The sequence below is a fragment of the Lissotriton helveticus genome, chromosome 11 (assembly GCF_964261635.1).
Source record: "Lissotriton helveticus chromosome 11, aLisHel1.1, whole genome shotgun sequence".
NCBI lineage: Eukaryota > Metazoa > Chordata > Amphibia > Caudata > Salamandridae > Lissotriton > Lissotriton helveticus.
In genome coordinates, this window is record NC_136072.1 from 127,436,993 (window position 1) to 127,464,847 (window position 27,855).

General features: G+C 42.7%; 1 protein-coding gene across 4 annotated transcripts in view; it reads left to right on the plus strand.

Annotated features, from left to right (window-relative positions):
- Positions 1–27,855, plus strand: part of LOC144791842 (T-kininogen 1-like) — a 269,931-nt gene that overhangs the window by 131,482 nt on the left and 110,594 nt on the right. For 3 of the 4 annotated variants that reach the window (XM_078666621.1, XM_078666623.1, XM_078666622.1), the window contains exon 7: positions 10,372–10,514. The exons of the other annotated variant lie outside the window; for it this stretch is intronic. In XM_078666621.1, the coding sequence (XP_078522747.1) occupies positions 10,372–10,514 (143 nt within the window). The remainder of the gene's footprint in view (positions 1–10,371; positions 10,515–27,855) is intronic. 4 annotated transcript variants of the gene reach the window in all.

The window sequence follows — 27,855 nt, forward strand, 5'->3', positions numbered from 1 at the left end:
ATACAGCAGGATGGAGAATCGTGTTGTACTTGCAATCGGGGTGTCTATTAGCTTTTCTACCAGGTTCCCATTTAGTTTATTGGTGTACAATGAGAACAGGAAGGGCGAGAGTATGCAGCCCTGCCTTACACCATTTGTTATGTTAAAGAGTCTAGTGCATTCACCCTGCCTAGCATGGCGAACCTTTGCTGTAGCATCTGCATACAATTGGCGTATAAAACAGATTTATTCTGCCTCTACCCCATTTGCTCCATGACTTGCTACAATTTATTACTGTTAACGTAGTCGAGTGCGGCAGAGAGATCCATAAATGCCCTATAGAGATTCTCTTGCTTGGCCTGGGTGTACTTCCCTGCTCAGAGTGCCAAGTTCAGACATTGATCCACTGTCCCTCTGCCTTTCCTGACCTCCATCAGGATCCCCTTCTCACGTGTTCAGTCTTCCATTCTGTTTAACAATATTCGGCCCATTACCTTTGCCGTACTATCAATTAACACAATTGGCCAATAGTTAGCAGGATCGGAACGATCTCCTTTTTTTAATATCGTACAATAATGGGCTGTTTTCATGACGGAAGGGGGCCCTCAATGCCAATGGCATTGAATACAAAAGTGAGTAGAGGGACCAAGAAGGTTCTATTATTCAGAAATATGTCAACAGGTACCCTCACTGGGCCTGCTGCCTTTAATGATGAAGCTTGCGACTGTACACACTCTACCTCATCCATATTAAAAACTAGGGGGGAAGTCTGTCCGGCCGTTCTACAGTGAGACTTATATTCGGCTTTTGGAAGATTTTTTGAAAGTGATATATCCATGTATTTTCATCTATGCATACATCTGTAGAGGGGCCCTCTGCCTCTTGTAGAAATGGTTCATTGACCACTTCCAGAAGGATTTAGTATCACTTTCATTGGCTGCTATCCTTAGTTTCTCCCATGCTTTAGATCCTAGTTGTTTCTCCCAATTTTTCACAGCAAATTTATAGATCTCTCTCAGATTTTGGATTTGTAATGTATCCCTTGGGTTAGTTTTTAAGGCCTGGTGAAGGTTGGCAGAGGCTTTTCAGCAGGTATTATCAAACCAGCTATTTTGCAGCTGCACCTTCACCCGAGGGGCTAATTAGTCGCTGCTTAATGCCTTCTAATATCTTCGAAAATGCTGTGACTACTTGGGGTTTATTTGTTAGATGATTTAAGCAAAAGCTAACCTCATCATTGTTCGACTATATCAATCGGGAGAAAAAGGGCCCTTCATCAACCTTGCTCCATTTTAAGGAGTAGCCGTTTCTTCTAGCTAAGCCAGGTTTGGTGATTATGGTACTCTTTTTAGTTATACATTGGGCTTCCCAAGGCATTATTAGGGAAATGTTAGCATGATCACTAAATTCTGTCATCCTTATGTTTACCTCTGCTCGATTATTCTTACTAGAAGTAGATGTTATTATGTAATTTATCACAGAGGTGGATTCCCCTCTGTAAAAAGTCGGAATTGCTTGGCCAGTGTTGTGGGTTCTCTGTGTCCTAATCTCCAAATGTCATACCATTAAAAGATTATTCAGAGCATTTCCATAGGAGGTGTGGGTGAAGTGATCATTTAAGCCGTCATATTGTGAGATTTGTTGGCACTTGCAATAGTCTCCGTTTGTGCATTTTGCTATTTTTAAGTCGCCCGCCCATATACAATAAAGTGGTTTTGCTTGTGTAAGTATTATGTCCTCTAATGTTTCTTCCAGGTCCTTTACCACCTCTTGTGAGGTCACAAAATTGTTGTTATAATAATTTATTATCAACCAACTTAAGTTATGTTTGCTATTTAGTATAATGATGTGGAAAAATGGTGATTCAGTAATAGAGCGTTCCACTTTGAATAAGATAGTGTTAGATATTCATATCAACAGTCCCCCTTTGGCTCTTCCTTTGGTCGATGGGATGGCCGGTGTGTTAAAACTTTGATAACCATTAACAAAAATGGGGCCACTTCCCACATCTCTTCGAAGCATAGGATTTGATGGGGTGCGACTACATTATATCACTCCTTATTATCTTTTTATTTTTATACCCAGCTATATTCTAGGAAAGCAAGGTGTGATAGATGTTAAGTTTTGGAATCACTCTTGCCATCTCTGTACTGGATGTCAAATCCTGGGGGCTAGAATGTATTGCTATTGAGGTGAAATTATCTACAGTCGATGGTTGGACGATCCCATTAACCCTTTCCCATGCTACAATTGGGTTTTCCATTACAGGAATTTGTGAAGGGATGTCAAGCCCATTGCTATCTTCCATATAATAGCCAATTTCTGGTGTCACAGGTCGGCGTAGTCAATCGCAGCTATTTAGGTTTGTTAGAGCTGCGTATCTATTGACAGTAAATAAAGAGCAGTTGTCCCCCCTTCGTAGGCAAAACATTTAATTGCTTCCCTGCAATAAAGCCCTAGACATGAGGGGTATATGTGAGAACAATGGTTTATAGAAGAAGCCCAGTGGGACGGCATACATCTGTGAGCTTTTTGTTCCTGCTGTGGGGAGTAGTGCTATTATTTCATGTATGACATTGTTCTCCATTCTGTCTATCAACTGTTCTTTTTGCATTTGTCACCCCGAGTGGGACGGGTATGCCCAGATGTGGGTCCCGTGCTCTCCATGCCACTGGAATCAAGCTGTCCTGGCTGAGGAGGGCTGAAAGCCCGAAACCGGTCCTCGGATGCTTGTTTCCAGTCCAGGGAGGACCTGGTCTGGCAGTTCACTGGAATGGCATGCTGTGCAAAAAAACAACAACAATAAAAACAATGGATTTAGGCACAGATCTCGGTACTGGGGTGAATGTATGACATTGTTCTGCATTCTGTCCATCAACTGTTCTTTTTGCATTTGTCTTGCAGCCAGGCCCTGTTTCCAACAGCTTTATGGCGTGTGCATTGGCATGTTGGCCAAAGGGTTTTGCCTGCCGCAAAGCCCTGTGGCCAAATCCCCAGCAGGCTACTAACCCCACACCACGTACAGCCTTTGGTGTGCTCAGCATATGGTTTGGCTTCAAGCCAAGGACCCCATCCCCTTGGGCATAATATATTAAGTGGAGGGTGGCATGCAGCCCTCTCCATGACCCTTAATTGGCCCTGGGACCTCATCCCTGATGTTAGTTCAAATAAAAAGGGGTAGGGAGCTGAGCATTCACCCCTTCCCAAGCCTTCTTGGGCCTCCAGGAACCCCATCCCCTGGGGTCAAAATCTAAGGTGAGTGGGCATACAGCCCCCCTCCCGATCCTCAGTAGGCCTGGGGAGCCCATCTCCCGGGGCCATACCAATAAAAAAGGGGAGGGGAGCCATGTGACCCCCCTTGCCGGCCTCATTAGGCCCTGAGGATTGAATCAGCCAGGGCCTTAAGTATTTTAAAAAGGCGGGGGCACACGTGGCTCCCCTACCCGAGCCTCATTAGGCCATGGACACTCCATCCCCCAGGGCCACATCTTTTTGTAAAGGTAAGGGGGCTTCTTGACACCTCTCCCTGAGACTTATTAGGCCCTGGGGACCCCATCTCCCAAGTCCACTAATTAAATTAAATAAGAGGGGGGTACATGGCCCCCCTATCGCATCTATCTAGCCTCTGGGGACCTAATTCCCAGGGGCCTGTGTTTCATATAGGTGGGTCCCCTGGTGCCCACCCAGGGCACCCACCATACACAATGTTGAGGGCCACAGCAGGCCCCAGGGCCCGCTACTCCAGCCAGGTTCCCACATGCTGCGGTAGCTGGCATTACGCCCGCCTGCAGGGAACAGCTATTTATTGTGCTCCCTCCGGGCCTGAGCCATCTCTTGATCTATTTCCCTGCCTGCCTCACTGCAGGCATATAAATAGATCAAAAGTATGTACCTAGTCAGTGGGAGCATTTTCAAACTTCCCACACACTTGGAGCAGACTTTGTGTTTGCACCTGTTTGGCAGGAGTTTTGAAAATGTTGTTTACAAGTCTCCCTGTCCATGCTGGTGTGGACAAGGAAACTGCTGTGTCCAGGGGAGAGGGCTCCCCCTGAACACAGAAAGTGAGCCGGTCCTGGGGATGGGGTCCCCGGGTCCAGTAATAGCTCAGGGAGGGGGCCACGTGGCCTCCCTTCGATTTTAAAAAGTGAATCTGCTTTTGAAGACGGGGCCTTTGAAGACTCAGGGAGTTGGGCCACATGGCACCCTCCCCTTTCTGACATATTCTGCCCCTAGGGCGGGCTGCCTTGAGACCTGTAATGGGTCGGGAAGGGGGGCTCTGCAGCCCCCATCCACTGATTCATTAGATTGGGCCATGGGGGATGGGTTTCTCAGGGCCGAAAGCGGCCTTGGGAGGGGGCTGTGTACGCATTTAATAAAAAAATATTATAGACCCCATGAGATGGGATTCCTGGGGCTGAAAACAACCTGGGGTGAGTGGGCGGCGCGCCACCTCCTTTCGTGTAATGTGGCCTCAAGGGTGGGCTCCCCAGGGCCTTTAATGGCTCAGAGAAGGGGGCCGTGCATCCCCTCCCTTTAAATGAACAATGCGGCCGGGATGTGGGCTCCCTGGGGCCTATAAATGAAGAATAATGCACAAGACAGATTTCTTTTCCGATCCCTCAGGAGTCCTGGGGAATTGTGGGAAAAATTGCCAATTCCTTTTTGTATTTTGGCCACAGGGATGGTCCCTCAGGGTTCCCCCATAGGGCTTAGATGGGCAGGGTAGGAGTACCCTGCCGCCTTAAATCACTTTTTTTTTACTTCAGGGAAGAGGACTTAGTCCCTGAGTTCTGTAATAGCTACCAGCAACATTAGTTTGAGGTTGCTGACAGCCAATGAGAGAGCTCGCTCCCACAGGAGTCTGGCTCCACAGGAGAAAATTGGCCCAAGGGAAATAAAGCCAATGAGAACGTCTATTTAAAAATAGAGCATTCCTGTGAGAGTCTCTCGGGTCTCTCACGGACCCAACAGTCCAGATATACAAATATTTGTTTACCCAAATTTCTCAAAAACTACTTACTGAAGAGATTTACGTCAAATTACAAAAACAACAATCTGCAGACCAGGATCCAGCTTCCTGGCAAATTTGGTGTAATTCTGTTCAGCAGTTGTTGTGGTAAATGCATGGGGCTTAGGACGCCCCCTTTTTTCTCGGTCACCTCTTTAAGGATCACCCCAAAACAGTTCATGCACAAACTAGGCAAAAAAGAGCACTTTTTTTTGAAAATTTCATGGAGATGCATCAAATGGTGCCAAAGTTATTAGCAACACAAAAAACAAATGTTCTAATGGAAACGCTGACCTAACTAAAACCACCCAGTGGCGACCGTCACTGGATAATATATATACAATGGTGTAGCTAGACGTTTTGGTTCCTGTGGCGGTCCCTGCATTTGCCGCCCGGTGACGGCCGCAGGTAAGTGTGTGGGGGGGGGATTGTAGGGATCCCTGCTTTGCCACCCCGTGACGGCTGCAGGTAAGAGCCGGCCCAATAACCCATGCCGCCCAGGGTGAACTGCCCCCGCACCCATCCCTGTGCTACACCACTGTATAAATGTGTCAATAGGACAGCCATAAGGTTAAATTCACTAGTGCTCCAGTAACAGTGACATTAGCCCCAATATTTTGAAACAGGGGTCCCCAGCATAGTTCCACAAAGACCTGAACAATGTCAGATGTTCAGGCTAGAACTGTGGTGTATGCGGAACTCCGCAGGAACATCCCCTGATGAGGCACACCAATTAGGATCACTCAAAGGTGCTTCAAAGTTTTTTAATTTAAATTTCTGTGATTGTTTACAGGTAATCCCTTTAGGGGTGGTTAGCTTCGATATTTAACAGCATATCATAAGATGACCAGAGTTGTAATCCATGTACGTTTAAACATTGAACTCCAATGCATTTCGGGCTTAGAAGCCCTTGGTCACGGAGAGCTGGGGAGGAAGCGAGAAGGGGTGACGGTAAGAAAAAATACCATATGTCGGGTCGGGGAAAAAATTAATCAAAGTGCTCTAGTGCGTGGGCAATTGGCCTGAGTGCTCGAAATTAAAGTGCAGGGTCGGGTAGGTGATGGGAGTAATACCGCTCGTGACATAAGTAGGCTATAAGTCTACTAGTTTACAATAGTTCGAACTCTTACTTCAGAGAAAACGCGTAGCGTCCTTAAACGTTCACCATCTGTCATCCATTTGCCGTCTCAACCGCGAGTGAAACGGCCGGCTAAATGATTACAACAACATAGATGACGGACTCGTGCCCGTGGGGAACGGGGGCCATGTTGGAATGGTAAAATCTAACTAGATGATTGGCAGTGAAAAACATATGTAAACAAATAAAAGTATATGGAAAGTACATAAACAAGGGTGAGGATAAAGAGGAAGGTGTAGCAGCATAGTTAACATTACAGGTAGCAGCTAAATTCTGTACGATCGTTGAGCCCGTAGGGCTTAAGAGTCTGCAAAAGGTAGATCCATTCGAGTTCTCTCTTCAATAATAGTTTAGTATTGTCTATGCCTTCTTTCTTGGATACAATCTCTAGGACCAGGAATTTTAATTGAGCGATGGAATGGCGTGCTTCCATGAAGTGAAGGGCAATGCTCGATTTTTCGGTTTTAAGTCTAATGTTAGACTTATGCTCGTTCAGTCTGGTTTTGATTTTGCGTTCCGTCTTCCCAATATATAATTTGCCACATGGGCATTTTAGGGCATAGATTAAGTTGGTAGAGTTACATGTGGCGTCTACATGCAGTTTAATGTTGTGTCCTTTCATGGGGTGCTGTATTTCATTGCCCCTGATTACACTGTTACAGTGACCGCAGTTCAAGCAAGGCTGGGTGCCACGATGTTGTTTGATTGGTTCCATGGGCTTCGCCAATATTTCTTTAATGTTACGATTCCTGGTGTGAGCGAATATTGGAGGCTCATTAAAGATGCCTTGGAAGTCCGGTTCATTTTGCAGTATTGGCCAATGTTTCCAGATGATTTTTTTGTAAGCTGTACTTGCGGTGGAAAATTTGGACACAAGAACCATGCGCTGCTCTTTATTTTTGTGAGTCTTAGTCAGGCAGTCCTGTCTGGATATGTTAGCCACGCGGCTTCGTGCCTCACGTAGGACAGTCTCTGGGTAACCACATGCCTGGAATCTATCCGACATTTCCATCATCCGTTGGTGAACCATAGTCTCATCAGATACTATGCGCCTGATGCACGAGGCACGAAGCCGCGTGGCTAACATATCCAGACAGGACTGCCTGACTAAGACTCACAAAAATAAAGAGCAGCGCATGGTTCTTCTGTCCAAATTTTCCACCGCAAGTACAGCTTACAAAAAAATCATCTGGAAACATTGGCCAATACTGCAAAATGAACCGGACTTCCAAGGCATCTTTAATGAGCCTCCAATATTCGCTCACACCAGGAATCGTAACATTAAAGAAATATTGGCGAAGCCCATGGAACCAATCAAACAACATCGTGGCACCCAGCCTTGCTTGAACTGCGGTCACTGTAACAGTGTAATCAGGGGCAATGAAATACAGCACCCCATGAAAGGACACAACATTAAACTGCATGTAGACGCCACATGTAACTCTACCAACTTAATCTATGCCCTAAAATGCCCATGTGGCAAATTATATATTGGGAAGACGGAACGCAAAATCAAAACCAGACTGAACGAGCATAAGTCTAACATTAGACTTAAAACCGAAAAATCGAGCATTGCCCTTCACTTCATGGAAGCACGCCATTCCATCGCTCAATTAAAATTCCTGGTCCTAGAGATTGTATCCAAGAAAGAAGGCATAGACAATACTAAACTATTATTGAAGAGAGAACTCGAATGGATCTACCTTTTGCAGACTCTTAAGCCCTACGGGCTCAACGATCGTACAGAATTTAGCTGTTACCTGTAATGTTAACTATGCTGCTACACCTTCCTCTTTATCCTCACCCTTGTTTATGTACTTTCCATATACTTTTATTTGTTTACATATGTTTTTCACTGCCAATCATCTAGTTAGATTTTACCATTCCAACATGGCCCCCGTTCCCCACGGGCACGAGTCCGTCATCTATGTTGTTGTAATCATTTAGCCGGCCGTTTCACTCGCGGTTGAGACGGCAAATGGATGACAGATGGTGAACGTTTAAGGACGCTACGCGTTTTCTCTGAAGTAAGAGTTCGAACTATTGTAAACTAGTAGACTTATAGCCTACTTATGTCACGAGCGGTATTACTCCCATCACCTACCCGACCCTGCACTTTAATTTCGAGCACTCAGGCCAATTGCCCACGCACTAGAGCACTTTGATTAATTTTTTCCCCGACCCGACATATGGTATTTTTTCTTACCGTCACCCCTTCTCGCTTCCTCCCCAGCTCTCCGTGACCAAGGGCTTCTAAGCCCGAAATGCATTGGAGTTCAATGTTTAAACGTACATGGATTACAACTCTGGTCATCTTATGATATGCTGTTAAATATCGAAGCTAACCACCCCTAAAGGGATTACCTGTAAACAATCACAGAAATTTAAATTAAAAAACTTTGAAGCACCTTTGAGTGATCCTAATTGGTGTGCCTCATCAGGGGATGTTCCTGCGGAGTTCCGCATACACCACAGTTCTGATATTTGAAGGTGTTCGAGACGGATAACACCACCCTACGAGGGCACCCAGAATTCTAAAGTATTGCACTGAACAATTAACCTACCCTTAAGTAGTGCACCCTGCGATTTTCCAATAGATGTTCAGGCTATCCATGCAAAAAAATTATACAAGTTATTATTCTAAATGGAATTCCTTTCCATTGTCAGTAATTATCTTGTAATTTTGGCTTTGGACCAAGCTTCCTGCACCTATTCAGAACATCCCTGCTTATAGACTAAGGTTTGACATACATCATTTTTTAGCTGCTTTAATGCCAAGATAATATTGTGCACACAGTTACCAGTAGGAGGGCGCTTACAGATTAATGATTCCAGGACTCACTGGCAGAGTAAAGTTGTGATGCATGGATGAACAAGGTTAAGATCCAATAAGAGGCTGAGGATAAGCGAAAAGCCTTTAGTTCTCTCGGAAAATAAGAAAGACTACTTCAAAACGTAAGTGGGTTGGAAAGTTGTTCCACTGTGTGGAACTGTGCACATGAAGTGTTCTGATGCCAAAAAGTGTGCATCCATAAGTTCAAAATGTTGTGACCGGAAGACCTTACTTACGTGTAATATAATTAAAATCAGGAAAGACGCCTTGGCTTCAGCGCCAAGACGCCTCAGTTTCAGCGCCAATTCGCCTTGGCATTCGTTGTGCTTTAGAAAGTAGAGCCCTCTCCGATTTATAAGACACTATATTGATAGCGACGGAATTAACCTTGATTAACATTACATTGACCACTATACACAGAGGTGATATATTTACTATTCTTTACACATTCTGTATTTGCCTTGGTAGGTAAGTGTAAATAGAGCTAAGAAAAGTGCCTATATACCTACCGTATAATGTAATCGTGGGTCGATGTCATGGATGCAATATTGACATTGTGTGATATAGTGACACCCCCATCCTTACCCCACAACTGGTGACGCAGTGAAATGCTGTTGCAATTTCCTTGTCCTGCTAATTCTAGTCTTCACTTGCTCTGATATAATAGTTAGAGGTGATTTTGAAGTACCAGAAACGATTACGATGCTCTTGGTGAAAGCCTACACTGAGGTACATCAATAAAAACTTTATTGGCATTTAAAGCCTGGGTCCCATTTATAATTTGCCAATGCTTGTTTGTATATGTGTTCTGAAAACATATCATTTACCACTAAAACACCAAATTGTTTGGGCGAGAATTAAGGAGGACCCCCTTCAAACCTTCCTATAAATGATCTTCGAATTCTATCAAAATGTGTCAAATTGTACAGCCACATTATGCCTTCAGATACAGAATCTGCAGCAAATTGTCCCCAATATGCCTCTTGGAGGGAATCTCAGGCCCACCCTAATAATCACACCCTATGAAGTTTTTACAACTGTTAAGAGCCCAATGTTCTTCAAAATGCACAGATTTTGTAAATTATCTTTGAGGAGAACTAGGGCAGGGCCCCGCTATTCATATTTGACCTGGGCCCTACAATCGTTTGTGATAGCCCTGCAGATGATCATGAGGTCTTTGTGCATTTTTACTCCTAAAATGTAATCACGCGATAAATGCAAAGAGCCACTATAAACAATGAGATGTACAACTACTTGTAGCACACGTAGGTGAGCTCACACCCAAAGGGTTCTAGTAATGGGTGAGGAAAGTATCTGATAAGTTGGACAGTGGGACATACATGTGTTTGAAGAGCAAACAGGGCAAATGTTGCTATTCTAACCCATGGTTTGATTTTTTTTTTTCTCCAAAAGTGGCGGCGTGCCCTGGATGTCCAACCCCCATATCGAGCAACAGCGAAGGACTGAAGCCAATCCTGAAATTTCTAATGCAACATTTAAATGCAGGAAATGGACTAAACCTCTTCAAACTAGACGTAGAGGGAGCCACTTCACAGGTGAGTACTTGTGCAATTTCCTCGATCTTTGGGTGACCACTTCAGATGAACTTTTTGTCTGGTTGATCATGTGGATTTCGAAGAAGAACCATCATCATGTGAGGATTGAATGAGGTACCGGCTTCAGGAGGGAAGTGTACAGATATCTCGTTCTTTCATCCCATGGTCTGGAAAATAGTCACCTCAGAAACTTTAGCCTAAATTGTAAGCACAGTTTATTGTTTTGTTTCAGTTAGGCACAGGCAAAATGTTGATTATGCTGGCATAATCTCAGGTAATTTCCAACTATTTTGTTTTACACTTGTTAGGTAGAATTCCTGAGGTTATGCTACATGCCATGTTGTGCAATTTCAAGTCAGTTGTTTCCGACACTTGTTTTATTCTGTTTTTACTGCAAATGTACCCTTCTTTCCAAAGTGAATGCAAGTATGCATTTTGCACCAAAATATGTCACTAAAGGCCAGTTTTGCTTTAGACTCTACTTCATATCATTATTTTGTATTTTCTTTAATTTTGCAAAATTATGCAAAAGGAAATTAACATGAATTTCGCACACTTCTGTGTTCAATTTGAGGATAGCTTTTTTAGCATGCAACTGATCACAGCTGTACCTCACTTTCCCTACCACTGCACTAAGCTAGCAAGTAATCTGGTGATCTCTGTAAAGGCCCATGTCAACCCTTGATGTGTGCTGCCTGGGTCTGGCACAACCACGTTTCACATCCCTGCACACAGACACTTAGGACTGGTCTCACCGAAGAACCACGAGGGATCCTCAACCCTTTATTTATTCCAGTCGACTGAGCCAGGCCTCCTGGGTGAACTTGTGATACATTGTAATGTAGTGGCCTTGTGGCACTTTGCAATCTCTTCGTTTGTCAGTCCCCCGGTGTTTTCGCTGAACTCTGATGATTTAATTATGTTAAACGATTCCTGTATTGAAGTTGTCTATGCAAGTTCTCTCCCAGCCCTTCTCATAGATTCCAGAGCTAATGGTACTATGTACAATATAATGTTATTATATATTACAAAGTCTTATATATTGCAACTAATGTGACTTCTACTCTGATTTTCTTCTCTGATGTTCACCTGAAAATGGTATGAAATGGTAGGAATACTTGGAAATGCCTTTTGACCATATTTTGATGTTGATGTTTGTACATGGAAAGGGAATTTGTCAGGTGACTCTACTACACAAATTAGCTTAGAGTCAAAATAGTTTTTAAGAACACTGATTGGAGTGTCCACATCAACATTTGCAGTAGAACAGACTAAATGTTCCTCTGTCAATATTAGACAGCAGTTCAGAGCCTACTGAATGTCTGATTATCATAGTGCCAGTGAAAAGAACCCCAACATTTTAGCGGTGCCAGTCAGAGGTATAACTTTACGTTCTTTCTATAGATTATCCACTTTATTGTCCCAACCACAGACATTGGTTAGGGAAGCATGCTAACTACATGTCTACATTTGGTCTCACATTGTCAGACATGTGAGAATAGTATGCACAATATTTACTGGGGTTCATCATTCTTTACTTACTAACACATCCTGGCCTGTCATAAGGCATGACCTTACCTTTACCTCAGAATAGTTGACATTGAAGGAACTTGCAAAGGCTGTTGTTCACAGATTTGCAGTCATAGGCACACAAGTTGTATATTGAAGCTGAAAGCTCACCTGCAGACTCTGGACTGTTGATCCTATCATCTTCTGTAGGACTCAGATCAATATTATTATAATATATTGGTTTTTAGTTCTACATGTAAATTACATTCATATCAAGATCTGGATAAAAACAGCCTTAACTGGTCTACCAGAGCTGCCTACCAGAACAGTCTGTTGGAGCATAGCATATCATCAACAAGCAAAGGATCAATAAACAACAGAGTGGTTTTGAGTCAGCCCTCTTCGGCTATTGCTTGTTGGGAGTCTCGTTCACATTTTGGAATAGCTCACAGGACAGACTTTGGAAGAAGCAAGTATTACTCAAGATGGTTGGTGTATATCCTTATTACTCAGGATTCTTCATATGAAGGGCCAAGCACTGAGAGGTGGGTCAGACTGTCTTCAAAGGCACTGCTATGTGGGCTGCCGTGTGAGGCCAGCACAGGCGGCGAGGGCAGAGAGGGACACCCTGCCCTGACCACCTCACACCAACGTTTAAAGGAGAAGTACAGGTGCTTAGGTAATGAGGCTGGAGAAATTAAAATGGCCCCAGACAGACTGAGTGACTACAGCAGACAGTTTGGCATTTGGACCTGGAGCAGCATTTTTGGTACTCTTGTGCACTGAGTTCATGTGGTCTGCACCTTCATCAATGGCTGCTTAGACTAGAGCAAGGCAGTCCTTTTGTGGCCACTTCATTATCAGGTTACATCAACACGACATCCATGCCTGTTACTTTAATGAGGATCAATGCACCCACTCAAAAAGCAATAGAAATGTCCTCTGGGCTCACGTGAGACTCCACATCCTGATTGATTTTATTTGGAAGAGCTATACTTGTATCTTTTGTCCAATGACTGGATGGATAACTTGCTGATGTGACCTGAAAATTAATATGCTCCTTTTCTTTTTTCAGTGCCATCAGTACTTCCTTTAATTTGTGATGGCACAGGGGCCATTGACTTGATACTTGAGTAGCCTGTTTGCTTAGCTTGGTCCAATGTATGTGTTCTGCTTGAAATGTGATCTGTTGAGGGCATAGAAGGATGTCTAGGCAGATATGTGCAGTTTGCATGTCATGGTAGCCTGTGACCTAGAGTAAGTGATTCAGTGACCTTCCAGGGGTATTTAATATAGATAATCCTAGTCTTCTTTACTTTTATGCCAGTGCTACCTTTGTTCTTTAGGCGGTTCTAAGGATGGGGCGTTTTGTCTTTTAAACCACGAAGAACACGTGGCCTCAATATCATCAAAGTTATCATGTTTCAACAAAGTCGATCAATGTTGCAGTTATGATATTTTGGTATATCCACATATACTGACATTGTACTACTTCATATCATATTTAAACATAAAATGTTATGTAGAATACAAAATACATGTAAATATATTAAATAGTCTAATTACATTAGATGACGCATACACTAATGTAGGTATCAATCTACGTACTGAAGTGCCACTTTTCTGATTTGCTATAACAACAAAGTGAGCTGCCTCTATAATGTATTATACATGTTGTTTTATGTAATTACACAAGCTGCCTTGTCCTAAATAGTTAGGTATATCTTTTTATGATTAGAAAGACTTGACATTGCATTTATTTTCTCTGTGATGCCCTACGTGTGCATACCTTTAGTTATATTTTCAAGATTAAATGCCCTACGAGGAATCAGTTTTTTGTCGACCTGGGCGGAGCTCGCAGAGTTTCATACAGTGGAATTCCACAGTGTTACCGAAAAGCTCCACCAAATTCCATGGAGTTCTGCGAGGGGGTTGAGTGTTGCCCGGCCACCCCTAATTTCCATACATAGACAGAGTGCAGAAACCTGGGTGTCAAATAGCAGTCAGAGGTGAATTTATTTATTGTGATTTTATATAGCGCGAACATTACCCAAAGGTGTCAGAGCACTTTACAAAAGAACCAGTTGCTTTACATAAGGACTTTGGATTACATGAGTTACATAAGAGATACAAACAGAAAAAAAATTGCAAATGTACAAGGTGAAAGTCACTCAAGGAAGAGATACAAACAGATAAACTCTAAAATCACATAGAAATGGTAGTAAGTACAAAAGTCTACTGCATATACTAGTGGTTAGAGTTCTTTATATACATATAGTAAATTCACACAGGATTACATTTTAAAAGCAAATAGGCTTGGATAATTATATAAAACATATTTACATATATCTTTAAAGCCCCCCAGCAAAAAGAAAAAAACAATCAGCATACAGTGAACGTGATGCATGGGCAATGCACACCTGCTTTCCATTCACGCTGCACACATCAAGTACTTCCACACCATACCTAGCAGCAACACAAAAATACTCATTAGCATCACTTTCCCAGCATATTAATCACCAACACAAATCTTGCTACTCCTTTCAAATCCCCTCACGCACAGCTTTTTGTCAACCCTTGTCGGCTCCACACTTCCTTAACACCAATTCCCTCCGCCGCGCACACACAACAACAGAGTGCGCAAAACCGCAAAGCAACAAAACACAAGAAAAAGTTACAAAGTGAAAAAGGAACTGGGCAGGCAGCTGTTCTGACCCATGATCAGGCAGTAGATATCCAGGCAGGTTGGGGACCACCTTCTTGTTGCTCTTTTTACTCTTTTTGTTGTTCAGTTCTAGGATGCCCCCATTCCTGCTGTCGGAGGCCATCGCCTTGTCAGACTTGTACTTTTGCATTTTGGGGTGAGCTGCCGTATGTTGATGCTGCTCCCCCACACAGTGCACCGCACCTGGAGGCAGCCGGCTCTCAGATGGCTCTGCCAATCTTGGCCTTGGAGCGGTAAACTTGCAAAACTCCATGACCTCCCCCAGCAAAGTGGAATTTACAACCCACCCCTAGTTTTTTGCCACTTCATCTGCTCAGACCTCTAGTTCTGGATCACTAGATTTATATTTGCGAATTCTATTGGGATCTGTGTTGGTTGGTTGTCACAGTGTTCAACTGTGTAGATGACTTTGCTGCTAAGGATGTTTCTGTATCCCAAGAGGGACACTAAAAATCCTGGGGCAAAGAAGGGTGCTTTCTGCTCTCTTGGTTTAGTGTGGATAGAAATAACTGCCCTTCTGTGACAAAACAAGCAGGTTTATTGCTATTTTCCAAGTGATTTCCACAGTCTTGTGGCCTCTTCAGCTGCATGTGCTGCTTGGAAAACACAAAATAGTGTTTTATTTGTTGTGTACATGTGCTGAAAACCAAGTGCAATAAATATTGGTATACAATATTTTTCACACACAATAAAAACTAAACTAGTAATTTATCGAATGGCAAGATTTTGTGGACCAAAAAATTACCGATTCCACAGGGTACAGTTAAAACTTGTAATGGTGTGGTTGTTACAAAGTGGAATGTTTAAATTCTGGATGCTGTAAATATCCCTATTTTTCAGATTAACTTGTAATGTGGGCCAGTGTATGCTGCTTGTATGAAATTGGGTGCATTTGTGTCTGAAGGCTTCTAGTTTTTTTTGTGTGTCTTTGGTTTGCTCTGTGTACACGTGCTATTGTTTGTTGTTAGATATGCATGAGTGCTGAAAGGTGGGACTTTCTCTGTGCCTGGGTGCCTTAGCCTGTTGGTCTGTGTGAGCTTTCTCCTTAATAAATTCTGATCTGTGTGTGTGAGTGGTTATGGATAGCTGGAGGAATTTTGCTATGCAAAATATCAGCATGTGTATATGGGTTGTGTGTGTATGTGCGCGCGCATGTGTGTGCGCCTTGATGTTGTCTGTGTTTGTTGTTGAACGATACAAAATCCAGACCTAGTAGGTTTGCCAATGTTTAGTATTTAAGCCTCCTTTCTAAGTTGGTGCATATTGTGGAAAAAGTTATTGGGCGAATTGAGAATTACAAGTGAGGCTGGAATACCACATTGCTGACTTTCGACCCAGACATTCCAGGTTTACTGATAGAATATCGACACCCAAAATATCCCCATACACAAATATTGAGTTACAAATATGGGTCCGATAGCTGTCCTCCATAGGAAACTTTAGACAAAGCTACAGCCCGAACTGCTGAACAGAATTACATCAAATTTGGCAACAAGGTAGCCCTTGCTTCTGAAAGAGCCATTTTTTGTTAAATGGTGTAAATCCGTTCAGTAGTTGCTGAGAAATTAGAAAAATAAAGTTTCAATATCTGAGCACCGAGGAGGGTTCGCGCACCCTCCCAGGCACGAGCTAAACTCTGATTGGATGCCAACACTCCAAACCAGGAAGAGTTGGCAGCCATTTTGTGACTCGGTTACAGAGTTAGAAGATAACTGTGGAAAAAAGGATGAAAAACAAGAATAGGGGGCATGGTAGGAACACCCTAATCCCCTAGACCTGCTCAAGGGATTCCACAAGGACCCCCAGGCCCCCCCCTATTTTTTTTAAATAAAAATATTTCAAAGTCGTGCTGGGTGCGTGTCTCCTGCTGTGAAAAAAAACAAAAAACCAAGCGCTTTGTGTTTCAAAGACCCCGGGTGGGCAAGGTCCCAGGGGCACTCAGCAGACCCGGGGACCACCACCTTCCCAGGGCTGAAACAAAAAAATGTGTGGGGGGTCGCAAACTTCACGCGCTAACTCGGGGACCACCACCTCCCTGGGGCTTTGATAATATACTGCTGTTTGGCACGCGGTCCACCAGCAGCCCCTGGGACCATCACCTCCCAGGGGCTCTGTTTTAAAATAAAAATTATGTGTGTGTGGGGACAGAGATGTTGGAAGGGGGGCTGCGCGGCCCCCTCCTGGAGCCCATAGTGGCCCTGGGGACTGCCACCCCCAGGGCCAACTACTGCAGTGTCCCAGGGTGCCCACCCCCGGGACACTGCTGTTTGATATGGCAGGGCTTGTCATACCAAACTCTGCTTTGCTTCTGCTTTGCTTCGGTGAAGCGAGAGGAGGGAAACCTGTACTTGCTTCAATGAAGCAAAGCAGGATTGCTTTTGGGAAGGGGAGCTGCATGTCAGCAGCTCCCCTTACTCAAAAGCAATACCGGCTCCCGTAGGAGGTGGGGAACCGGCGGGACAATGGGGCATTGGGGTTCCCCCCACGGTCCCCAACGAGTGTTTATACCCTGGGGAATGGGGTCCCCGGGGCCAACAATGGCCCGGGAGGGAGTCCCCCTGCTTTTTAAATAAAAAATATAAAAGGATTGGCCATGCCCCAGGGGATGGGGTTCCCGGGACGAATATAAATTAATATAAATAGACAATTTGTTTTGCCAAAGTTTGAAGTCGCAACTCGTGAGCGGCCCCCTAGTGTGAACACGATGGGTGCGCGGCTGCAAGCAAAAATAATTAAGATTTTTTTTTAAAAGCTTGGTTATATGTTGGGTTATTGGGTGGCTCTCAAAAGAGCCCTTGTTTTCATTGGGAGATTGTTGTAGCTACATGTAAGTGCGGATGCAGAGCTTCAGGTTGTTGAGAAACACTCTATGGCTTTGATCAGTGAAGTGTACTCCATCACTTCTGTAGATGCCATCCATATGGAAGCGTAGATTGTTGTTAAAGATGGAGCCCATCCTATGGTTTCTGAGGTAAGCAGAAACCGCTTTATTGACAATTTTTCTAGCTTTTTCAATCTGAGGACAAAATTGAATGGACCAGTTTCATTTCTGTCTTTGGCATATGTTAGAGTATACAAAGACAGTTTGGGGGAAAAGCAACATCAATTCTGCAAAGGTGTCCTTCATTAGCATTTCCAGACCTACCCGCAGTCAATGTGCCTAGGTCATTGCCACCACAGTGCACAATCATAAGGTCAGGGAGTTGGGGATGCAAAAAAGTTTTAACCATAGGCATTAATCCTCTCTGTCCAATCCATGTAATGTCTACATTTTGCAAAGCTAGGTCTTTGTCAATACCTCTGCAGTCAGCATACCCGTTGCACCAGAAAACATAGCTGTGCCCAACAATCCACACTGAAAGCATCTTGAAGGGATGAATGGAAGTAATGAAAAGATGTCTGTAGCCGAAGTAGTCAGTTGGAAGAATGAGAGGTATGTAAAATGGTGGACAATATGCTGTTTTTAAGAAAGTAGAGAATTGATTGGCTGTTTAAGAACTTTGTACATAAAAAATAGGGTGCATTTTACTTTCTTCAAAAAACAGGTTTCTTATTGGTTAGTACAAAAATTTTGGAAAGGTACATGTAGTAATCATACTTAAAATAGTTGATTGTAGAGCTTGTTTATTCAGATACAACAAGATACAGCTTATCAGTAACCTTCAGCTTACAACTGCTTTCTTTTAGAACTCCATGTGATGTCACCACATGCATCATTAAATTCCATCTTAAAGAAGACATCACCACACATCTCCCCCTCATTAATAAAATCCAAATGATAATAACCAACAATGCAAAACATAGTAAGAATATAATAAATTATACAATTATAAACATATAAAAATGTACTAACATAACACCAAATGAAAATGCAACATTTCAATAATGAATAAAACTACTCAGAAAAATGAGGATTGATCTTACATAAACTACCTAAACTCCAAATTTTCCCAATGTCCAACTTAACAACAGATCCCATCACTTTGATCACTTTCTGGGGCTAAGAATATTTGCTTTCACCTTTTCTGACAAATCCAGCTTTTCTCACAACAACCCAATCACCATTTTCTACTCCAACTGCTTTCACACCTTTTCTTCTATCATAACTTTCCTTGTTACGCTCATGAGAATCCCTGATACGTTCAGCCATACACTCACGATCCACCCAAACTTGTTCTTTCTTTCTCAACCAAATAGGGGATTCTTTGGTATCAGGTTCCCTCCCTTTCAAGGCAATGAAAGGAGAAATTCCAGTGACAGAATGAGAAGTCACTCTATGTGCCCACATCATGTTGTTCAATTCCTCCCTTCAAACCAGTCCATTTGCTAAAGAAAATTGAATATTGTCCATGATTATTCTATTAACCCTTGCAACTAGACCATTGGCCTGTGGTCTGAATAACGCCACTTTGATATGTTTAATTCCTAAATCGTCCAGAAAACTCTTCATTACACTAGATACCAATTGTAGCCCATTATCAGTGACTAACGTTCTGGGAATTCCTTCTTCTAAAAATACTTCTTTAAGAAATTCAATCACCTTCACCGACGTGATGTTTTCAACAGATTTATTGGTAAACCACTTGCTATGATAGTCCACAAGGACCATTAAATATCTACTTCTGACACCAAGCCTTTTCACTGGACCCAGGAAATCCAACGCTAGTTTCTCCCATGGACGATCAAGGACTTCTACACAACTCCATGGTGGTTCACAAACTACTTTACACTTGTCACTATTTCTACAAGCATAGCAATCCTTAATGACTTCCTCCACCTCTTTGTCCATTTCAGGCCACCAAAAACTCTGTCTCAATCTTCTCTTGCTCATGCTCCTGCCCAGATGTCGCTCATGCACAATTTTAATCAACTTTGGCCTCAAAATCTTTGGTGGAACTATTCGATTGCACCTCAACACTTTTCCTGAATGAATACTCAACTGATCTTTTACTTTAATATACTGTTTCAATTCCTCACTCATAGCTGAAAGATCTCTCCAACCATTAATAATAGCATTCCTCAAACTCTCATACATCTCATCTCCAACTAAAGCCTCATTCCATTCTTTGCATCTCAAAGCCAATTCACTTCCACTAGAACTTGACGTTACATCCACTTCAACCAGAAAGGAGATCTTCTCTTCTTCCTTAATAGGCATACGAGACAAACAGTCTGCCACAACATTTTTCTTCCCTCTAACAAAGCCAATGGTAAAGTTCATATCCATGACAGATAAAAGCCATCTCGAGATCCGAGGAGTTACATTACCCTCTAATCCCTTACCACCTTTGAAGATATGCAAAAGGGGTTTATGGTCTGTTTTAAGCACAAATGGCAATCCCCAGAGATAAAATTTAAAGTGGTGCATGCCCCAACAACAAGCTAGTGCCTCCTTTTCTATAGCCGAATATGACCTTTCAGCCCCTTGTAAACGACGTGAGGCATAACCTATTATCTTTTCATCACCATCAACAGATTGAGTCAATATAGGGCCTAAGCCCACATTGCTGGCGACCGTCGTCAGAATAGTCTTTCTATTAACATCAAAATGACTTAAGACAGGTGCCCGGACCAAAGAATCTTTGATTTTATTAAAAGCCAATTCACAAGCCTCACTCCATTCAAACTCAATTCCTTTCTTCAACAATGCCCTCATCGGTTCAACCAAATCAGAAAAATTAGACACAAACTTAGAGCAATATTCAGCCAGGCCTAAAAATGACCTTAACAACTCTTTGTCAACAGGCCTCTGAGCCTCAACAATAGCTCTCACAATGCTATTCTTTGGTTTGATTCCACTGCCAGAAATCTCATGTCCCAGATAATTCACTTGTTCTTTCCTTAATTGACACTTTTCTTCTTTAATAGCCATGCCATGCTCAGCAACCCTCCTCAATACTTCATTAAGAAGCTTGTCATGTTTTTCAAAGGACTCGCCCACAACAAGAATGCACAATACTTTCTCCATCCCTTTAAAAATATTGTGCATAACCCTTTGAAAAACCGCTGAGGCAGAAGCTAATCCAAAGGGCATACGACAATACCTGAAAGCTCCTAATGGTGTAACAAAAGATGCTAAAGCTCTTGACTCCGGATGTAAATTTACTTGGTGGTACGCAGCAAACATATCCAATACCGAAAAAACTTTGCCACCACTCATTGCACTCAACATCTCCCCAATGTTGGGAAGGGGTTGCCGGTCCACCCACATATTTTTATTTAGATCTCTTAGATCAATGCACACACGAATCTTATTACCCTCCTTGGGGGCGAGCCATCCCGAGGCTTCAATAGGTTCAATGATTTTACATTCCAATAACTTATTAGGTTCTTGTTGAAGAGGTTCCCTCATAAGCAAGGGAATAGGTCTTACTTTATGCACAACTGGCACTGCATTTTTCTTCAAAATGATGCGATGTGTGAATCCCTTCAACAAACCCAAATTGTCAGTAAACACATTAGGAAATGCAGACATGAGCCTCTCACCCCAATCAGTATCAATCTCATTCACTCTTTCTACAATCATGACTGGCTCTTGACTGTTGGGATTAAGAACAATGTTTAGATCTTTTTGATGGCGCCATCCCAGTAAATTGGAACCATCTTCAGAAATATATACTCTTCCATGTACACCGTTCCCCTTAAAAACAATATCACTCCACATCATACCTATGATGTTAATTCTCTTTCCACCATACCCAACTGCTTTTATATCCGATTGTAGTAAGTTACGTATTTGTCCACTCAATTGTTCTTCAAAAACAGCCTTAGCTATTATAGTAAATAAGCTGCGGATTTTCCTATGATAATATCGCAATGAGGTTTCTCAAGCTTATCTGTACTTTCTTTCTTTACCACTATATCTTTGTTATACTCGGAATTTTGACATTCAACAACAGATTCATTATAAGTTCCATTAAAAATGTCACACTCATCAATAGCCACAATAACATCTTCCTTAACTTCACCAAGGTTCTCAACCATTTTTACATTAGATTGTTGTATAGATTTCATTTTTGCCCTGCGCATCTTGGCCAAATGACCATTCCTCCCACAAATTCTACAAATCGCACTCCTTGCTCCACAAGTGGGGCTCATGGCAATATGTCCAGGTCCACCACACCTGTAACAAATAATAGTTATTTTTTCAGTTTGCTTATTTGCACCACTGTCCGAAACATTTGTCTCTTTTTTTACTTTGACTTCTTGTACATCAATGGCAACTACATCTTTCTCTGAAGATTTAATGTTTGCTTTCCCCACATCAATTTCCTTCAACCAGACAGCAGTATTCTCCATACTTCTAGCGATCTGTACAGCAACTCACACGTTACTGCTAATCCACGTAAAGCAGCTACATAGTTCACAATATCTTCTTTATTATACAGTTTCAATTCCTCACTCATAGCTGAAAGATCTCTCCAACCATTAATAATAGCATTCCTCAAACTCTCATACATCTCATCTCCATCTAAAGCCTCATTCCATTCTTCGCATCTCAAAGCCAATTCACTTCCACTAGAACTTGACGTTACATCCACTTCAACCAGAAGGGAGTACAGTACAGTAGAAAGGATAAAGCCTTATTTTGCAAAGTCACCCACACCTGCTGTTTGCATTTGCAACATTGTGTGGTGAACTTGAAAATATGGGGAACTTGTGACCTGTCAGTTTAGTTGAAGGGTCCATGAACTGTTACTAAGGAAACTGACATTAAGCAGAATTGGGGTAGAAGTCAGTTGCTAAGGGTTATTATGTGTAACCAATAGATGTGCTTCCGCCTTATAGTTCAGACAAGGGAGCTTTCAACCCTAATGGTAGTTTGTCATCTACTTGCTTTCAGGCAGTGTGATGTGCCTTGTTGGGGGTGGGGTAGGATGTGTGCGACTTTGAGATTCATGTTTGTCATGTCTTGCATGTGGCAAATGAGCGGCATCACTGTGTGTTACGTTACCTTACAGCTGCACCTCCCTCCCTCAGAGCCTTTTTACTTGTGTGCGCTGCGTGGTGTATCACTTACACTCCTACGGAACATCATTGTCATGCTTTTATGCTCATTTCCACAAGCCTGACAATGACACTCATGTTGGCCTTTGAAGGTGGGCACCCACGTGAGTGTAGGCCTATGGTAAGGATAGGGCAGACACAGATGTAGAGTTCATGCCTGGTGAAGTCTCACTGTGAGTAGGGCTAGGCATGTGGCTCATGCTGCGGCAAAACAGATACACACAACACTTGGCATGTATGAGCCAAGACCCCGAGCGGTCTTGTGCTCCTTCATTTCTCCGTTCGTGCCAGCCCCCCTCCGGGTGCCTGCTACATTGCAACATTGTCGATTGTGTGCCAGGTGGCGCTGACACTGAAACACAGACACACGCATTGGTTACTTCCTTGTCGAGTTCAGAACTGAACCACGGCCAGAGCCCTGGGCAAATTCTGCACACCCCTATGCCGTTCTGGCGTACGCCGGCTCTGCCCACTCTGCTTATGCTTCCAGGGGGACGACAAAGCTACATAACTGAGGCCTTCCCCACTGCCAGAGGTAACATGGTTGCGTCTGCTGTCCACAGCACAATGTAATGTGGTAGGGCCATCATGCATACATAATGAACACACAGACAAAGTTAAATAGATAGTGAAACTGGCAACGGGCACGTTCATGTTATTCACACTCCTACGCTGTAGTGGCATACGTCGGACCAACCCACATTGCTTACGCTTACAGGGGGGACGACACAGCTGCATGAACAAGATCTTCCCCACTGCTTGAGGTAACATGGTTAAGTCCACTGTCCACAACACTACAAGCACCAGCAGTACATGTCCACATGGAGAGGTCTTTGCTCTGCCCAGTGAGGTCTGTCCAGCACATCACCGCCACACTTGGCATTGTGTGCATTCTTATTCATGGGTGACTTGCCTCCTTCACACATATTGTGTGGCTGAGGGGCCATGCCGTTTTCGAAATGTCCGCTGTCCTGTTCTGCACTGCCTCTGTGGTAGTCAGGGGGTTTTGTGGGTGGTGGCGGTGGGTGTTGTGGCCCTCTTGGGTGTCCGAGCTGCATGATCAGTAGCTCCATGACATGTGCTGGTCTTCAGATGTGGCTCTGGGCTTGGCTCCTTTTCATACTGTAGGTAGTCATCCTGCTTTACACCAGTAAAAGGCAGGTGTTAAATTCCTAATGCTAACGCGTGTTTTTGGATTGCATCACAGATTTTACTGGTCGTTGAAAATATCGAGAGGTGGTGATTTCGTGTTTTTTGTTCGGGAACGGCTACTCTACATATCATTAGCGTTAGCTGTCACTCTCATCCGTGGCGGTGTTTTTTGCGGAAGCCATCACTGGAAAACTGGCGATATCGGCAGTTTGCACCAGGTTGAGAATGGAACGATAATTCTTTTTGCCACTTTTTCTGCGCTAAAGTGCAGATAACTCGGCAATAAGTCCTTGAGAATACGCCCCATTGTTGGGTTTTTAAGTCTGGATTCGCGCACCCAGACGTTTAAAAAACTAAAAAATATTTTTTGGGCCCTGGGGGTCCTTGTGGGATCCCCTGAGCAGGCCTTGGAGGGCAGGGTGTTTGCACCCTGTCCACTTTTCTTGGTTTTTCAGCTTTTTTAGAAAATCTTTTCTTGTGATTCGAATGTAGCTACAACAAACTCCTAATAAACACAAGGACTTGTTTTAGAGCCACCCTATAACCCAACAGTGGGGATTTATCGCCATGTTATCAGCAGTTTAGTGCAGCAAAAGTGGCAAAAGAATTATTGTTCCATTCTCAAGTTGGTGCACATTGCCACATTGCCCACAGGCTGATGGTACCAACACAGCGGACAACCAACATTCCTCCGTAGACAAAGCTGCTGGCTGTGCTGCGTCTGTTGGCCTCTGGTACCTACAAACCAACAATTGACAGAGTCGGAGGAGTCTCACAGCCAGCCCTATTAAACTTACCCACACATGTTTTGGATGCATATCCACAAAAGGAACGGCAGGCCCCTGTATCCGCACCACACGCTAGTACCAATTCGTACTCTTCCTGCGCAACCAACCCCAACCCCAGCCGTTGCCTTGCACCTCTGTTCTCCAGATCCAAGAATGTGGTATCTGAAATGGGGGTGCGCCAGGTCATGAAGTCCAGTAGTCAACAGTAGTGGAAAAATAGTACTTTATTACAAAAACATAAATTAACAACACGAAAACATCAAACGATGAGGTAACTTGTGGATCCAAATAACTGCAGATCCTCCTGGAAATCCCAATACAATTAAATATTCCAAAATTCACTGAAAAAACCCTAGGTTTCCGGCCCGTTATAGTTAGGAATTAGCATTTATAAAACCTTAGAAATTCACTGAAAAAACCATAGGTTTCAGGGACGTTATAGTTAGTTGGACATTTCACTCGTACAAAACCAGAGAAATTCAGCCGTTATCGTTAGTTCAGCTAACTATAACTTGTGGCCCCGCAATGCACTGCTGATAACGGGCCTGAAACCTATGTTTTTTTCAGTGAATTTCAAAGGTTTTTAAAATGCTAATTCCTAACTATAACGGGCCTGAAACCTATGATTTTCTCAGTGAATATATATAAATATACATACACCAATAAAATAAAATCTAATTTGAAAAAGTTATTTTATAAATTAAAACATTAAACTATTTAAATGTCTTCACACTTAAATTTTCCACTTTAGTAAGTGCAACAGTAGGTAAAGTGTTGGATAGCAGAGGGGTAAAAATGACTATTCCCACTCCCGTGAGTGCAACAGTAGAGAAAGTATTGAATAGCGCAGGGGTCAAAATTACCATTCCCACTACAGTGAGTGCAACAGTAGGGAAAGTGTTGGATAGCTGAGGGGTAAAAATGACTATTCCCACTCCAGTGAGTGCAACAGTAGGGAAATTGTTGGATAGCGGAGGGGTAAAAATTACTATTTCCACTCCAGTGAATGCAACAGTATGGAAAGTGCTGGATAGCAGAGGGGTCGAACATATTATTCCCACTCCAGTTAGTGCAACACTAGGGAAAATGTTGGATAGCGGAGGGGTAAAAATTAATATTCCCACTCCAGTCACTTAAAAATTAAAAACAAACAAAATATCACCAACACAAAATATTTAAAACAATGAAAAATATTTAAAAAAATCAAAAGATAGAGACATATTATAATGTTAAATAGATATGACAAATACCTAGAAATATTATATTAAATATCTTTAAAAATAATTATTCTTAATTAGAAATTATCTATAAACCAAAACATTAATTATTACATAAATGTAATCTTTTTTATTGCCTACCCTATAACACCGCACAATTCATAACACACATCTAAATTGTAAAAAAATTTACCCACATAATTAACATAATTAACTATCAATTAAAGAAATAATCCTCAACCCAGCTGTGATAGATCCTGTCATGGTTCTAATGGAAGAGGGTCTAGGTTAAATCTGGACTCTCAACTCCGCTCCACATGCGGAAGTTTTTTGCACTCCCGAGTTACGTGGAGCTCGCTGAGTTTTTTTCCTCACTCATGCTCGTCAATGTCAAGATGGTGAGCGTGAGTGAGGAAAATCACCTCCCGGCGAGATTTTTCCTCATTCGCAATCGTCAACATCAACCTACCGGCGATATTCTCAACGCAGGCGACAGATTTCTCATTGTGAGTGTGCATGTATGCTTTAACATCTACTCGAGCGGCAGAAAGGAAGCAGCGCCCGCTTGTGCTTTGCATGGTGCCGGCGGAGTTGTTTTTGCACTTCACGGAGTTCCGCACTCCGCAAACTCCGTCCAGGCTTAGTCTAGATAAGCAACTGATGAATGCATTCACAGAATTGTTCACAGAAACAAATTGGGAAGTTGAAACGATTCACACACCATGTGAAACTGAAGAACAATGTAACTCCTGTTCAGCAAAAAATGAGGAACGTCCCCTTGGTGTTATGAATGACTACCAGCTGCTTTTGAAAAGATTACAGAAGAAGGACATAATTAGAGAGGCCAGATTTTCAGATTAGATTTCTCCTGTTGTCCTTTCAAAAAAAGCTATGACACATTAAGACTATAGGCCCAAATGATATCTTGGCAGAGAGGGATCTTCGTTGCAACTGCTGCAGAGTTTCTTCCTCACCAAGATTATGGTGCATATGCTTGATGTCAATTCGAGCGGACCATGGTTTTACAACAGTGGAAACTACTCCGTCTCTGCCATGGTCAAACTCCTCCTATGGCCCAATGGATTAAGGGCTGTCAGAAGCTGGTCTATGTGTCCACCCACTGAATTTAGGTGGGTGGACATATAGCTGTTTTTCAATGCCTGTCACCATTACTGAACTCAGAACACAGGAAACTTACATGGTGAGCTGAACATTGTTTTTTTTTAATTTTCAAATAGAAAAGACCTCATTGGTATTTTCTTTTTAAAAATAGAAAAAATGTAGATTTGACATACAGTTCCTTCATGTTTGCTGGAACTATCCAGCAAAGTTATAATACATTGATAGGAATTGTTGTGACAGCAGTTCCTGTTAATACTCGAAATGTCCGGTGGGCCACTGGGCAGTTTAAAATTTGTCTGCCAGCCCCTCAGTCAGGGTGACAGAGTAATTTACGCCATCGCCCTGGCAGAGGACGGCTCCTTACTAAATAATAAATCAGGCCCAAGTGTGTTGTCAATGACTGTATCACAGTTGACGGCCAACTCCTACCAAAGGTCAATGAATTCTTGCTAATGCTTGATGGAGCTACTGTGTTCGATACACTTGATTTTCACGGTGCGTACCATCAAATCAAATTATTTAAAGCCTCTAGACCACTTATCATGTTTATCACTCCATTACAAGTGTTTCAGTTTATGAGGATGCCGTTTGGACTTGCATAAGCAGCCTCAGTGTTTTGAAAGGTGATGTATCACCTCAGAGACATGGAAGCCAATGTTGGGTAGCCTATATATTTTTAAGAACTTGCTAATTTTCCTTTAGCTAGTTTCCTTATTTACTCATCTAGAGCACGCCTAACAGTTCAGGTCTCTTTATGAATGGAAACAGCTTTATAATGGAGCAGCCTGCTTCTATGGAAAAACATTATTCTTGAATCACCT